Source organism: Balearica regulorum, chromosome 4 (genome assembly GCF_011004875.1).
Source record: "Balearica regulorum gibbericeps isolate bBalReg1 chromosome 4, bBalReg1.pri, whole genome shotgun sequence".
NCBI lineage: Eukaryota > Metazoa > Chordata > Aves > Gruiformes > Gruidae > Balearica > Balearica regulorum.
The window spans coordinates 13,675,010-13,691,553 of NC_046187.1; the positions used below are offsets into that span (position 1 = coordinate 13,675,010).

The window sequence follows — 16,544 nt, forward strand, 5'->3', positions numbered from 1 at the left end:
TATTTTGAAAACAGATTGAGCCACTAATGAAAGATATCAGAGGTAACTTTTCAGGTGCCAACCCTAATCAATTACAATCACAACTAACTGTTGCAATTACTGTGCCCTGACATTTGGTGTCTCTCAAGTAAAGGTTGCAAAAGCGAACAAAATTTTAAGATAGAACAACCACTGAACATCCATGCAAGCAGCTTATAAAAACTTTTTCAATTATTTCCACATTGAAACCAACATTGTATTTTAAGTGTGGAGGAAGATTACGTTAATTAGGACCCCCAAAATAACACCAAAAGAGATTTTTTTAAATTATTATTCTCTTCAGGACACAGACATTCATGTGGAGGTAACAGTTTTGGCCTTTTTTTTTTTTTAAATCCAAGAAGATGCAAATGCATGCAAATGCAGTTTGCATTATAACTCCAAGTGCTCAGTAGTACACAAGATGCAGGTGCTCAATACTTCCGCTTCAGAGTGCTGTCTTTGATATCCATACATTTACCATTTTTTATGATGTGTACTTCCAAAACTCTGGCAACACCTTTCCCTGCAGTGTGGAAATCCTGCCCTTTCCTGGGTCCAACCCGCGGACATTGCCATTCTGTGAGGAGAAAGCGCAGACTTGCTACTTAGGCACTCGTTTCCCTCCCTGAATCCCCTCAGACACAGCCTCAGCCCTTCCCGGCTCCCTCAGTCCCCACCTCTGCCTCCTTCCCGGTTTGCCCCTTCAGCTTCCCCTACCCAGCACGCCTGGCCGTGCCTCCGACACTGCCCCCTCGCACCTCGGCTCCCTGCCGGGCGTGCGGCGCTTCTCACCGCGAGGGGAAGGACGGGAGACGGAGGCTTCCCGCCAGGGACGGGGCCCTGAAGGGGCCAGCCCGCCTTCCGACCCCAACGGCCGTCTCGGAACCTTCCCGCTTCGCCGCGCGGGGCCGGGCGGGCAGCGCAGCGCATCGCACCGCGCCGCTTCCGGCTTCCGCACGGCCGCTGGAGCCGGGTGGGCGCGGGGGACGCTGAGGGAGCGGCGGCTGTGCCGGCCCTCCGCGGCTTCTCCCTTTGAGAGCGCGAAGCGGTAGCTGCTTTCCCCAGAGATAAGTGCCGAGAAATACGGAGCACGGCGATCCAGGTCGGAAAGGTGTTGCGACACGGTTTGGGGGCCTAGGTAAAAATACTTTAAAAAAAATAAATAAAAAAAAGTTAAAACCGTAAAATACTGAAAGCTGAAAAACCGCAATATGTGTGTTTTTCACACAAGCCTACTCCGGGTGTTTCACGGAACAGCTTTAAATCAGGTCGTGGGAGCGCGTCGGCCTCACGCTCGGCAGCCGTTCCCGCAGCCGTTCCCGGCGGGCAGGCAGGCAGGCAGGCAGCCCTTCCCGCAGCCGTTCCCGGCGGGCAGGCAGGCAGGCAGCCGTTCCCGCAGCCGTTCCCGGCAGGCAGGCAGGCACGCAGCCCTTCCCGCAGCCGTTCCCGGCGGGCAGGCAGGCAGGCAGCCGTTCCCGCAGCCGTTCCCGGCGGGCAGGCAGCCGTTCCCGCAGCCGTTCCCGGCGGGGACGAGGTGCGTTTCCAGAGGAGGGAATGGGTGAGGGACGTGCCTGAGGTAATCTCTGCGCATCTGGGCCCTAATCAGCGCGGCAGCCTTCAGACGCTGCCGTCAGAGAGTACAGGTAGCCACCGTGTTACTGAGACAGGGGGTAAGTCATTGAAATCACAGTGCCTTGAAAATTATTTAGTTATTAGAAGAAATCGTGGACTGGACTTATGGAACGACATAAGTATGAAATATTGCTAATACAGATTTTTTTTTAAAAAATATTGTAATCATGTATAATGCTTGCAAAGTAGTAGAAGAGATTTTATTGAGTTCTGAATGGAATCACATGTGACCCAGCAAATTTACCGCGATTTCTCTTTTGATGAATATGCAAAGGTAGAAGCTATTTGTGATAGTCAAGTACAGGAAGTCTTGAAATATGGCAAACCTCTTTTGGGTGGTAGTATTTGCATGGCGTGGCAAGAGTAACCCAACAATTCCCCTGCCCCCAAATGAATAGCTTATTACAGCTGTTTGTTATATTTGTGACAGCAGGGTGGTTAGCAGATCACATGAGATAATATGACACAAGAGAACGTTGTGTTTAGCACAGAAGATCCAGAAATCTGCTGGTGCAATCTGCTTTTCTGTCTGCTGCAGACTTAGTGAGTGTCTTTGGGACCTCATCAAGGACAGTCTCCAAGAGGGGAAAAAAATGGCATAGACATAGTATGACCTCAACAGAATTTAGATGCCATTCATTGTTTATGGGTTGTACATAGCACAACCATCAGGTGAGATACACAAGCAGTCTTTGGAGCTGTGGTAGGAACTCTGCTGTCTTTGTCTGCGTTTACATTACCAAATAATGCAGCATGTGAGGAACAGTAGGTGAAAACTTTTACAGAATGACAGGCACAGTGCTGGGGACCCAGTACTCACACAACACATTTTAGGGCTTTTCCTTTGAACTACTGCTCACCTCATACACAGCCTCCCGATAACCAAATGCTGTGCCACAGCATCAGCCATTAAGCTGGAGAGTCATGCCTGCTCCTGTAGCTGCTCTGACCCAGTCACTCGGGAGGAGCATTTTGCTCCCGAGTATAAAACTTCAAATGGAGAAAACCCCCTTGTGCAGCACTGCTCCCCAGTTCGGGAGCTCAGACGCTCTGTAGGGCAGCAGGGTCATACTTTTTGGGGCTGAGGAGGGAACCAGGCATGGACCTATTGTGTCCTGGGCAATTTCTCTTACAACAGCATCATAGATGAAAAGGAGGATGCTAGCATGACTAAGTCTCTGCTTTCAGCAAAAAGACAAAAGGTTCACATTGTATTTCAAGCAGGTAGATCTGAAGTAAGTAGCTCACTGTAGGCATTTCCTTGATAAGTGGGCCTCTTGTTTTAGGCCCTCCAGAGGCACTTTTCTCTCCTGTGCACCCTGCAGGGGAGCTGGACTGCAGACAGGTTCCACTGCGTCTTTACTGTACAAGCATTTGGTAACGGTGTTGGGGTGCCTAAATAAATTTTTGGGTCATCAATCGGCCTCAGATTACAGAAGCGTTGCCAAAAGTGGAGGTAGAACATACTGCAGAGGCATTTTAAATACTGATTAGCGCTTTGAAAAGGTGAGATACTCAGGAATTGCAGGTAAACAAAGCTTTTACTATCATAGTTTCTGGCATCAACACTATTAAGTTCTAGTCAGAAAACAAAAAGATACATCCCCTAAAAATTTAGAAAGGGTAAAGACAACAAACATCTTAAGTGGAAGCTCAGAGGGAAAGAGTGATAGAATATTGATCTATAGGCTGTTGTTATTTATTGGATGCTGTTTGAAAGCCTGGATTGAGTTGATAGCTTTGTTAAAAGGACCTGACATTGCAGTTCTGTTGTTATTTAGTTTAGTGCAACTTTCTAAAAACTACCATCTTAAAGATTTTTCATAATCTGTGTCCTCAGTAGTCATCGAGACAGTGTTTTTCATGAAAACAGTTTGTCATTTTGGTGCTTTCGATTATGAGGTAATGTGAAGAAGTCAAGGTATAAATACTAACCATTAGATCCTGTTGTTAAATCAGTATTCAAGCAGCTTGAAAATTAGTGTGCAACCTCATCTTGGACTCCCAGTGTCAGAAATGTCACGGTCTAGAATAATGACAGTTGCTAGCAGGCAACTCAGCAATACAATTTTGACTACAAAATATGACACAAATACAATTTAAACACGGTGCAGAATGCTACAGGGTGAGAAAACTGATTTATGTGTGTTATCAAAAGCAAATTTTAGTATTTGGTCAGGACAATATATTTCTTTGTTTGGGAAAGTTAGGATTTCTGGGTTTATTTTATAAGACCTTTTGAACAAAGATACTAATTTTTCTTCCAAGTTTAAGCTTGTACAATTCACTGCCTGTGGATGCTGCAGCTCTCCTTATAGATACCAGCATGCGTGTCTACATGTCTGCTTGGAGTTAGGGATGAGGCTGGGGAGAGCAGGTACCTCCCATTTTCTCAGACCAGTGGCCCCAGTAGCCATCCGTTGACCTACTGGAATCAGCAGAACCTTGCCTGGGCAGAGCTGTCCTATCGTGTGGGCTGGTTTCTGCCAGGCCCCAAGTGTGTAGTGATTTTCTTCAAATTCCACAAGTGGAGACTGAGATTTTAAGATGACACTTGACTCTCAGTTATCAATTGTTTGAAAGTATATTTCTGCAGTTTTAGAAATCAGAGGCAGAGCAAGGAGCATCATTAGGTGTACTTGTAGCTAAAAGAACTGTGGGTTAGTCGTGCAGTGCAATATATGTTGGGGCAACTTGCTAGAGAGGCCAGACTTTCAAAACAGAAGCACTGTGGTGAGTTACCAAAATAAGAGCGGAACACTTCCAAAAATTCACCCATCTTGTCATCTGCAAGGAAGTATGGTTTGGTAGCTACAGTACGAAGAAGTGCATCCACCTGGGCCATAAACTTGGGAGTGGTTTTTTTAGAACTGTGTTCAATAAGGCAATTTTTTTTGTCAGTGGAGACAAAAAAATTGCCTCTTCCTTAGCTGCCTTGCCAAAGCAAATACCCCTGCTGCCCCTTTCACTGTCCTCCCCCATCAAATTGTGCTAATCTGGGCCTTGGGGGTGCTTGTTGGTTTAGGTTTTTTGGGTTTGTTTTTAACCTGTATCTGGTTTAGAATGTGACACCAACAACAGTTACATCAGCAGAAATGAGGGGAAGATAAAGATGGAACATAAGGAAGGGTGTCTCGAGTGCCTCTGTTGACGAAAGACATCAGACCACCCTTTTAATCTCTCAGCTGTCCATTTCATGAAGTCAAGATAATACTTGCCTAATTTGTTATAAACACAGAGTAAACTAAGCATATGCGAGTACTGCAGAGTTCATTGTGGAGATGACAAGAGAGCAGTGGTCTGATTGATTACCTGATGGTCTCACCACTGTGTGCATTGGTTCCCTCCCAGAACGTTAAGCTAGACCATGCGTTGAACCAGATGGAATTAGTGTAAACCCTTCTTGGGAAGCACTGGCATCTTCAAAGCAATGCATGCTCATCTCTTCATTATTGTTAATGTGCTAGAATGATAAATAAGCAGCACAAACATCCATTTGTCATAGCTCTTAAATCTATATAATGGCATTTTGTTTTCTAAGCCTTCATGAAATGTGAAATTTGCATTTTTGCAGTACACCACGATTTGCTTACCTGAAGAATGCTTTTAACTGATTGAAGTAGTTAGTGAGCATGAGAAGAGAGAGAAGTGAAAGAAAATGAGCTGAATATTGTCCTTATTAAATAGACAAGGCAAAGCAAAACCAGAGATGCCCATCACAAACAAATCTACAAAACATAGAGGTTTTTTAAGGCAAAACACTTCAAAGATAGTTAAAACAGTAAAGTCCTTTCCAGATCACAAGATTCTTAATGGTTCATGACATGACTCTTCCTAAGGGACTGGCCTCTTATTCTACATTTGAAAAGAAACTTTCAGAATAGGAAATAAATGGAGATGAAGCGCAGTTAACATGGGAACTCCAAGATCCAGTTTTAGTGCTGGATGTGTCGTGTGTAGCCATGTATTTACATCCATAGTTTTGTGTGCATTCATATTTTTCCCCCAACAGAGAGTGAAAAATGCCTAAAAAGAAGACTGGTGCTCGTAAGAAAGCTGAGAACCGTCGTGAACGTGAAAAGCAGATAAGAGCTTCAAGAGCCAACATAGATTTAGCCAAACATCCTTGTAATGCTTCAATGGTAAAATAACCTAAAGTATTTTATATTACAGTACTTGATTCTAAATTATGTAAAGCCAGTGATAATACATTGACTGTATAAATATATGTGTAAATACATAATATTTAATGCCACTAGAATGTCATTCTTCCTGCCATCTTTCTTTTATATTTAAGGTTACATTTGCATCAGAGCTATAATGCTTGAATAAAAAGTTTGGTTCCTAATCAGAACTTAATTCAGAGTCCCTGTGGGGTCTGTAAATTTTATATATTTTACCTAGAATAAAAATAATTACCAATATTTTATGTCTTTTCTTTAGGAATGTGATAAGTGCCAAAGGTAAGTATTTCTTCCTCTTCTCAAACCAGTAGTTTCATATTAATTGGTTTCAAACATTTTACAGGCCTTTTTTTTAATGCTTGCTTGCTTTTTTTTTTCCCCTCCATGTGCATAGACGACAGAAGAATAGAGCTTTTTGCTACTTCTGTAACTCTGTTCAAAAATTACCCATTTGTGCACAGTGTGGTAAGTAGAAATAATGAACAAAAACCTGCTATCCACAGTCCTGTTTGTGGTGTTAAACTCTCAGCAGTTAGAATACCTTTGTCTTATAATACCTTGGTGATTTTTGGAGCAGGATCTTTTCAATCTGCTGTGAATATCCTCCTTGAGGAGAGATCTTGCTTGATCATGCACTAATGTGTATGCCTCTGACCCCCTGAGGTCTGCGAGTCTGAGTTATGGACTTGTCTTCAGTATTTGATCAGCAGAAGAATTTGTCTCACTGGCTTTTAAGTTTGCGAACATCTGACTGACCATTTCCCTAGATTGACCATGTGGAGTATTGTTTCATAACAGCAGCAAAGTTAAAAACACCCTGACTGCCAGCAAGGCGCTAATAAAAAATGCTTTTTAGGGGTGATATAATTTCTGATCAGTTTAATAGCAATTAAAGCAGCAGTACATTATTCACCTTGCGTGGTTTTGTAATGTAATATGCTGCTCATGTTATTTATATGTGCTAGAGGGCTGATGCTTTGAAATCGGAAGAGGAGGACTCTGAAGTGACAGAACTCAGCTCTGAATCGGGCTAAAATGCCTTTTCAAAAAACCAACAAAACAAAACCAGCTGCTTACTTGCAGGGAATGTTGATAATTTCATACCTTGAGGTGAATTTCGGGGTTTTACTGTTTAAATGCATCCTTGCAGATTTTCAATTTGTCATTAAGCAGTTTGGCTGTTTTGTAGCTTGACTGTCAGAGCTGCTGACACCTGCAGCTTCCAGTGCCTTTGTTGGGACCTGCAGGTACTGAGCATTTCTGGAAGCCAGGCTGCTAGTGTGCAATGGCAGTGCATCATCCTTCCTAAGTCTTCCTCCTGTCATCATGCAGTGAAGTACTAAAAACATGCTGTCTATCTTACAGTACATTATACATCTGAAGTTGACTCGTGTGTGTTGAATTTATCTTGATCTGCAGTACGTTTCTGGAGGAGAAGCATTCCTAATAACAATCACAAAATTGTACTGAGTCCCAGGGTTTTCCAAGACAGAGACCATTAGAGCAGTTTGGTGCTTAATCAAGTGTCGGGGACAGCCCCTGTAAACCAACAGCATGTTTCTTGGATAATTTCCTGAGGGATGGGAGCAAGGTAGCTGTATTGCAGTGCTCCAGACCCAGTAATACCCCTACCACCTCACACTGCCCAGCTCAGCCCCCCACTGGTCCTTCCTCACCCCCCAAGTCCCATTTGGTATCTGAGGTGTGATTTAATACACAACTCTGCTGCTGCATACTGGGATTTAATTACATTTTCAGAGTAGAATTTGGTTTTGTCAGCTCTTGAATGAGTTTGCAGGGAGCACCCTTTTGTTGGTTTCTCTGAGCAGGCAATAGGGCCTGTGGCAGGGCAGCTTAAATCAGTGATAAAACTCCATTGCAGTAGCCTGGGCTAACTACAAGATTTTTTTTTGCTTCTATAACTGCATACAGAGTGTGGATGTTTCTGGTAGAGCCATTTATGTCAGAGGCAAGGAGTAGGGGAAAGCTGTCACCCTAACTGCTTGCTTGTGTCAGAATGACTTTTAAGCGCAGACTGTGGCTTTTTCTCCCACCCATTCCCTGCATTTAAAGGGAATTATTCTGTCTAGGAAGTAATCTCTGTAGAAGTTTTGAAAAAGAAAAAAAACAACCACCACTAAAACCCCACAAATATCTAAGTAATTAAATAATCAGGTGCACATGTTTTTTTCACAGGGCCTCAGTCTTGCACACAGTGCATACTGCTTTTATGGTGGGACAGAACTAGCAGCGGTTTTAAATGCAACTTTTTAAGATGTCATTGCTTGACTTTCACCTTAGTTTTGTTCTTTGGTTTGTTTTAGCATTTGAAATTCTTGCCAATGCTTCAAAACATAGAGCAAGACAACACATTGCCTTATCTCAGAACTAGGGCAAGAGAGTTTGGCTGAAAACAGACAATAATTAATTTGATCTAAGGGAGATGCGAGGGTGGGTTGCAGACATTTGTTTGTATTATTTTTACCTAGATTTACAATTAAGCACAGGCATTTGGTTTAAGTACTGCTCTTACATGAACATTCATTCTATTTTGGGGGGATTTTTATATAGTTTTTCTTCTTGTTGCTTGCCTTTTTTCTTTAAACAGGAAAAACCAAATGCATGATGAAGTCTTCCGACTGTGTTATAAAACATGCTGGTGTGTACAGTACCGGACTAGCAATGGTGGTATGTATACAAAATTATAGCCTTTTTTGCACTATGAGAGTATTCTATGCAAGTCTTATTGAAAAAAGATAAGCAGATTTGTGTAATGGTAGCATGTACCATGCCAAGTTTTTTTTCCTCATCTTACCATCACAAACTGATTTTTCCCTTATACTGGAAACGCAAATTTTGCATTTTTAGATTCAACTCCTGCAAACTCCAACACAGATCTGTTAGCATCCAGCACATGTGTCAGTGGCAGGCCCTAAGCACATGCAGTAACAGCACGGGAGCTTATGTGCCCCATAGCCAATTCCCAGTCTCCATTAAAATCTAGGATCATTCTGTAGAAACTAGTGGACTTTTGGTGCTGTCTTCTCAGTATTGCAGAGACCATCAGTATCACAGAGAGGAATCCGTTCCATGGCATTAGGGGGGAATTTCATTTAAAAAAAAATAAATCATTTGGGCTCTTAGCAGAGATATTCATAGCTTCTCACCTTTGAATTTTTGTGCTTAGAAGAACAAGTTAATTACTCCATTCTGGAAAGCAAGGTATGACATGTCATAGCCTCTGGATTAAACGCTGTATGGACTAAACATCTGTCCTGTTTCTGCCTCATGTTGGCAGTCAGCTCCTCAGTAACACAGCCAGCCTTGCCAGTCTGAAGTTCTAAACTCATTCCATGTGTTCACTGATGTAGTATTGTCATCAACACTTAATTTAGATTCACCATTGTTTTCTTAGTTTTGTGTGCACCTCATGCACATGATAGTTTGTTATATATGAGCTGAGGCAGCTTCTTAAATGCTACAATTAAGGGATAGTTGATGTATAGATCTTTTAGTTTAATCAAAATGAAAGTGAAGGGGTCTAACTTATTTCTAATGAGTTATTCGATCTTTGCTTTCTGTGGAGCTTGTGTTCTAATATAGCATGGTTTAAAATCCAAATGAGTGATTTCAGCTGTAAGAATCCAGTGGCATTTTTCAGGTCTTTTTGGAAATTGCATTTTTGCCAGAACATTGTTATCATTTATGGATCTCAGGTTTCAGCTGGAGGACACAATTTTCATGCATATGATTTAAGATAGGAAATGTGAGAAACAGAAAAGGAAAAAAACAAGTTATTTTGTGTTATATTTAATCCTGCAGAAGTGAATATCAAACAAACAAGATGACCTGTGGAGCAGCTTGGTAGGAATACAGATGTGGTTCATACTGTTTCACTCAACTGGAATGAGCCCACTGAGAGAATGGTTACTTTGATACATTCAGGGTTATGGAATAAGAGTCTCTCTAGGTACTGCAGAAGTCCCAAGATGGTATCTTTTTGTAATTGCAGGGGGCAATCTGTGATTTCTGTGAAGCTTGGGTGTGTCACGGGAGGAAGTGCCTCAGCACACACGCATGTATCTGCCCTCTCGCAGATGCAGAATGTATTGAGTGCGAAAGAAGCGTCTGGGACCACGGTAGGTTGCTCACACTTAAAAATAAGAAAATCTAAATGATACTTTTCTCCTCACATTGCTTAGGTTATTATACTTATCTTCTTAACATAGCTTTTTTAATCTTCACTGATTAGCCCTTGCAGTATATTTATTCAAAGCAAGGCATTCTCCCCATTTTAAAAATAGAGCTTCTACAGTGGGGAATGTAAATGGCCTGCTTGGGAACATACAGTGCTCAATTTGGGGATGGTTACGCAATCTAAAGTATTAACTGTCCTATCAGCAGAGTGCTTCACATAATTAAGCACTACATCAGATTGTCAACACACAATTTTCTGCCATTCCCGCTCCATTCATCTGCGCTAGTAGAGGTATTTGGATTCCCAATTGCTTAGCAAACCATACTGATCTCTATTTGTGGAATCCTTTAAAGTGTTTATTTCAAGTGTGCATCAGAAGTGAGGGGTGGGAGGGAAGGAGACTGGATGAGAGAAAATGTGATCTGATTGAAGAAAAACACTTAATGCCATAGTCAAATGAAAATGAAGAGAAGGACCAGGAGTAATACTTGCTTTATATATATGCTGTCTTGTATGGTAGGATACGTGGTATTTTTCAGTGCAATAATGGATGGCAGTGACTAATTTAGGACTTTGTTGAAGCATTTGTGACAGAAGGGAGAACTGGTCTTCAGTCAAAACTACTGCCTAAATTGTTTACAGAGCAGAACTTCATGTCTATGTCCATTGCTGATTATTTTGCCTTGATAAATCTTTCAGGAGGCAGAATATTTGCCTGCTCTTTTTGCCACAATTTCCTCTGTGAAGATGATCAGTTTGAACATCAAGCCAGCTGCCAAGTTCTGGAAGCAGAGACATTTAAATGTAAGTTAGTTATTCACAGTCCCTTTCAGCACAGGTAAGCAGACTCTCCAATTGCTTCCTCTGTGCTCCAGAATACTCTCCATCACCTTTTCCAAATAGCTTTTGCCACCACTGGAGGAAAGGGCCTGTTTCTTCTGTGCCTGCTTTTGATACCCAGTTAACTAGGCTAGAGCTTTTGTCTCTGACCTTCCTCCTTGCCAGATTGCACATGGCAGTTGTTTCCCTGCCTGGCTCTTAGATGCCTCCCAAGGGAAGTTGCCTTTGCAGGAGCCAGCAGTCTCTAAAGTTGCAGGACTGCAGCAAAACTGCTAGAATTGCTGCTGCTGCTTTTTTTAACTCCACAAAGCTCTGCAGGCAAGAAGGAGCTCTCTTCCAGTCTTCTGACCATATGATGAGCTATTTCTAGATAGCTGTTCCTTATGGAAAACAGCTGCCTTAAATAATACCACCTGTGTTAGTCCGGCTAAACTTTCCCAGGTTGCTGTGGATGGCCTGTATGTTGGTGAAGGGTTTGCACCTGCCAATTGTGTGAAAGCAACACATCCTGAGGAAGGCCGTGCCTCAGGAAGCGGTCATCGTCTGATTCAGGGAGACAGGGTGAGCACTGAAGGAAGTAACAAAACTAGTGTTCATCCAGAGCAGCATCAATTCAGTGTTAGTCCACTGACCAGCGGACATGTGTGTCAGTAATGTATCAAACGTTGATACATGTCCACTTTTACTGAGTAACCAACAGGTAGCTGAAGACTTTATGTCCTTTTGAACTTCCAATTAATTGTATGGACCGAAACTGGTATTTGTCTGAGGACAAGATGGCCATGCCTGACTTTGCCAGTCCACTACTCATCTGTGGCTGAAACAGAAGCTTCAAGGGAAGTTAAAAAAAACCCCACAAAACAAAACACAAACCAAGACTATGCATGTTTGAATAACTAATCTTTTGTAGAAGTATTTTTCTACCCACCATTAACTACTATTTGGTTTATCCCATGAGACAAGCATCTGTCCTTTCCAAAACTTGTATGCCTGTATTTTGGCTATTATAACATTTTCAATCCTTATTATAGAAATTCAAGGTGCTCTTTATCATGTATAAGACTGTTTTCTTCAGAACTGACTAATCTCTTGTCCTAATTGATTTCTCCCAATTCAGAATATTTGTTGATTTCAATGTTATAGTCTGTGTCTTTAGAAATCTCTTATCTCCTTTTCATCTCCCATCCTTTTTTTCCCAGCCAGCTATTTTCTAAGCCTTGATTAGCTTCCCTTGATGTATTCGGCCAGAATATCTTCCTGCATAGCAATATTGAAGCGGCGACAGCTGTTCTGCAAGAATGTTTTTTCAGTGATTGTTGGAAGCTTTTAGTTCACAGATGTGATGTCACACCCTGAATAAAGAAATAGCTTTTTTGAGGGTTTTCACTGTGTTCCACGTTTCATGGCACAGTGCAGTCTTGGTAGAGAGGCAGGATTTTTGTCAGTGTGTGGTAACAAGATTATAAAACCTGAACTTTTACAGAATACATGAACTTTGAATGTGGTCATGCAACTGTCATCTAAATCCCATTCTAGCTGTGAAAAGGTAGTGTTACTTTAAAAAACTTCTCTGATAGTGATGGAAAGTGCAGATACTCCAGAAATGTTTGAATATATATGCATTAGCATTTCCAATTCTATCTTTAAACACATGACAGAGCGCTAAATCCCACAGCTGTCCTGCTCATGTGGAGAACTCATGATATTTATTACTTCAGATTCAAAACCTTTATTGTCACAAGGGTAAGGCAAGGTAGAAGGGAACAAGTACTTGTACAGAGACCGATAAAATACATATTACTGCTTCTTGAGGAGTAAGTATTCCCCCAGCTTCGCGTTGCTGCCAATTCCTGTGTGGTTGCCTTTACTATACTCCCTCTAGTGGGGTAAAGACACCCGTTTGAAGCTTCAAGACAAGTTAGATTTTTGAATGCTGATTCTGCTCTTTAGAGCTCATGTACCAGCTATAATTCTTTAACACAGTTTAATAGATTTTTATATGAAGTTGTGGGCAATAAAGCACATTTCCAGAGGACATGACAGGAAATACAGAACAAAAAAAGAAAACTGTTCTAGGTTTGGAAGTTTGGAAGCTTTAAGGGTTCTTACATTCCATTTAAATGAGATAAAGGTATTAAAGGCTGCCATGGCATTGTTTAAAGTGACTGTAAAACGCTAGCACTCCTTCTTTTGACATTCTGAGAAAAGGAAAAGATGATCACTTAATACCAAATTGGTTCTGAAACTTCTGTTTTTAAAAGTCTAACTACTTCTTGAGTTTCCAAACTTTTTCCCCCTCTTCAACTTTTACTTTTTGTGTCAAATTACATTATTGCAATGAGGCTTAGACTTGAAAAAAATCTAGTGAATTGGTACTGTATGGTAAAATGACTGATTTGTGTTGCCAAAGGGCAGTTGTGTCAGGGAATTAAAAATAAATGCCTCAGTTACATTATTACATACTTTTACAAGGTTTTAAAAACATCACAGATCTGCAGTTTCCAAGTACTGAATTTTACATATTGATTTTCTCCAACAGGTGTTTCCTGTAACAGGCTTGGGCAGCATTCATGCCTGCGTTGTAAGGTAAACAGTAAAGCAGTTGCAAGTAGTTATGATTTTAAAGTTGTTGTCCTTAGCCTCCAAGGCTGGTATCAAGCCTTTTCTTGTCTTCCTCTACATTATTAAAAAGATGTTCATACATTTGTATTGGTTTCTGAAGCCTGGGGCAGACTTACAGGGGACAAAAGGGCTTCAATCTGTGCGTGCCTGTTAACCACAAGCCACTGTTGTGCATCCTTATGCCAGGTGAGGTGCTCTTCACTTTGGCCAGCCCTCTGTGTCTAAATTGGGGCTGGACCATGTTTGGGCCTTTTCAAAACAAAGCAAATCCTTGGTCTTGAACAGAACCCAAAGCTTTAGAATATGTTTTGATCCAGCATAGAATGAAGACAAAAAAAGGGGTTTTTTTGTTTGGTTTTTTTTGGGTTTTTTTGTTTTTTTTTAAAAACAGTCAAGTGATAATCTGACCAGAAAACATTGCAGCCTGGATCTACATCTCCACAGCTAATCCAGTTTTACACATGCACAGGCTAATCTGTTGACATCACACATTTGGTTTTACACACTCAGAAGTAATTTTGTATAAAAAGTTCCACCTGCTTCATCATCAGCATTGCTTAGATTCTCATGGTGCTGGTTCATTGCCCGCTCTTACTCTTCCTACCCTCCACATGTTTCCCTGCAGTCTCCCATGGCATCGATTTCATATTCCAAATTGTTCCTTTCTCCAGATACCTTCACTGGCACCCTGGTGCTCAACACGTGAAATTTCAATCTCTAATTCTTGCCTTCAGGTCACTGCATCGTTATGTTCTGGCATACATCTCTGACTGTATTTTATTTAAGCTTGTCACTGTAAACCAAAGTTTGCCAGGCTCCTTGTGGGCAGCACTGTAATCCAGTCCTTGAGTATGTTACTTTTTCTACTTGTTTATTAGCGCTTTTATTCAGCCTCTTCCCCAGGAAGCCACGAAACTACATTCAACACAGAAGTGGTTGCTCTGTGCACAGACTCCAGTTCTACTGCAGATAGAGCTCATTAAATTTTAATCCCAGCCAGAAAATCCTGCTGCTGTTAGACACTTTTTTGCTTGCTTCTTGCTGAAGACTATGCTTCTATGATTAAAACATTTAAACTTTTTATTCTCCTTTCACCCCACAGGCTTGTTTTTGTGACGATCATGTGCGAAGTAAGGTTTTCAAGCAGGAAAAAGGAAAAGAGCCTCCCTGCCCTAAGTGTGGCCATGAAACTCAGCAGACAAAAGATCTGAGCATGTCAAGTAAGCCTGTTTCTCTAGCTAACAAGCAATACAAGTACCACTGGTGTCTACTTTTCTGCATAGGAACGCTGAGTAAAGTCCAATTACTTTCAATTGTTCTGTAAAGCTTTGCTGCGTTTGTGTTGGGAAAAACTTTGTGTTTCTTAGTTCTAGAATTGAGCAGTCTCTCATTCTTTATCATTAATTGATTGCAACACAGTGAAGCTTCTGTTTAGTTTGAGATTTTAGTTATGGAATATTGCAAAAAAATAATCACTGCTTAAGCCTTTATTTCATCTACAAGAAGCTGGCTGATGAATTTCAAAGTGCAGTTTGATGACACGCATACAATCTACCTCAACCACTCTTGAATAAATCGCAATACATATTGTGTCTGCGAAGCACATCCAATCACAGGTTTTCTTGGCTAGAGTACCAGAGGTTTATCCTGAAACTCTTATTTTATTGTTTATACAAACTTGGCTGCAGGGGGACACACTGTGTAGCAGAAAGGTTCTGACAGAGAGTAAGGATTAAATCTGAAAATGTCAGGTTTAGAAAAAGGCTGTCTTAACATTGTATGCTCTTTGCTGAGTAGTGAGAAAGGACAGAAAAGAAATGTCAGATGCTCAGCTCAAATTGCTGTTGAGGGGTGAGAACATGATGATTTTTCTCTGCCTACAGCACGTTCTCTGAAGTTTGGCCGACAGACCGGAGGCGAAGACGCAGATGGAGCTTCTGGTTATGATGCCTACTGGAAGAGCCTCTCCTCCAGCAAGGCTGGAGATGCAGGTGACCGTGAGGATGAATATGATGAATATGAAGCAGAAGATGATGATGAAGATGACAATGATGAGGGAGGGAAGGATTCCGATACTGAGACCACAGATGTATTCAGCAATTTGAATTTAGGAAGGACCTATGCTAGTGGGTATGCACACTATGAGGAACCAGAAGATTAAGCTTAGTATGCTGGCAAGGTAAAATCCCTCGGAAGGAGCCAAGCAGTGCTGCCCTTGAGTTGTGTCCATGCCAGGATGATAGCTCCATCAGGTACTTACATATCAAAGTTAGGGAGTTAAGAGTGGGGGACTTCTGCAGTAACTCCAAGTGAGATTTTTTTTTTTTTTTTTTGCTATAAACCAATATTGGGTTTGGACTGGGGGAGAAAACAGGAAGATTTTTATTCCCCTAAGCAATGGAAGTGGTTTTGTCCTTTAGTTACTGAGTATAATGGTTCAATGCCATTTTCAGCTATTAATACAGGAACATGGAAGAGCTGTACAGCTTGCTTCCATTTGCTCATCAGAAATTTAAGTTATTTTTTACAATAATCTTGTTAACTGATTTCATAAAATTAATGTAGTGGTGGGTTGATGACTGCATTTTTGTCTGCACAATAAAAGTCAACTGCATTCTCTAATGAATTGTCATAAATATTGATCTCCCTTGAATAATTGGAAAGCAGGTTGTATACAAAGTACAAATTGACACTAAATAACTTCCTTTTATATGTAGGTAAAGCAGATCAATGTAGTTCTCTATGTACTTGAACATTACCTTCCAGCGTTTTAGTATTAGCTATTAATCAGTGGGCTACATGCAGTCATTACAAGTGCACCCTAGAACAAAAATTTTATTGCAATAAAAATGTTGGTGTATCCTCTCTGCCACTAAAATCTGTAAGACAATTTCTCATTCGGTCAAAAAGAGACTGGTTTCTTCTGTGCCTAGCCTTCAACTCTTTTCCTTGCACATGGTACAGACAAATAAAAAAAATTGATAGTAAACAACCCCTGTATATGAATTGATAAGGTAAGAAGACAAGGGGGTTCAAAGCAGGGGGTT

At 41.3% G+C, this 16,544-nt stretch overlaps 1 protein-coding gene across 2 annotated transcripts; it reads left to right on the forward strand.

Moving 5' to 3' along the window:
* The first annotated feature begins 747 nt into the window (after positions 1 to 747).
* Positions 748 to 16,119, forward strand: ZNF330 (zinc finger protein 330). 2 transcript variants are annotated; one of them, XM_075751226.1, is made up of 10 exons: positions 748 to 1,159; positions 5,666 to 5,795; positions 6,097 to 6,116; positions 6,232 to 6,302; positions 8,446 to 8,525; positions 9,850 to 9,976; positions 10,735 to 10,839; positions 13,415 to 13,461; positions 14,600 to 14,717; positions 15,381 to 16,119. In XM_075751226.1, exons 2-10 carry the CDS (start codon positions 5,676 to 5,678, stop codon positions 15,656 to 15,658), a joined length of 966 nt encoding a protein of 321 aa, XP_075607341.1. In that variant the 5' UTR covers positions 748 to 1,159; positions 5,666 to 5,675; the 3' UTR covers positions 15,659 to 16,119. The 2 variants fall into 2 exon arrangements, with proteins under 2 accessions (XP_075607341.1, XP_075607342.1); XM_075751227.1 differs by having other exon boundaries at positions 749 to 1,123.
* Positions 16,120 to 16,544: the final 425 nt, after the last annotated feature.

Coding starts and splice junctions, on each gene's coding strand:
- ZNF330 (XM_075751226.1), top strand. CDS start 5,676: ATGCCTAAAAAGAAGACTGGTGCTCGTAAGAAAGCTGAGAACCGTCGT. Junction 6,117..6,231: donor GAATGTGATAAGTGCCAAAG/GTAAGTATTTCT, acceptor CCATGTGCATAG/ACGACAGAAGAATAGAGCTT. Junction 8,526..9,849: donor GTACCGGACTAGCAATGGTG/GTATGTATACAA, acceptor TTGTAATTGCAG/GGGGCAATCTGTGATTTCTG.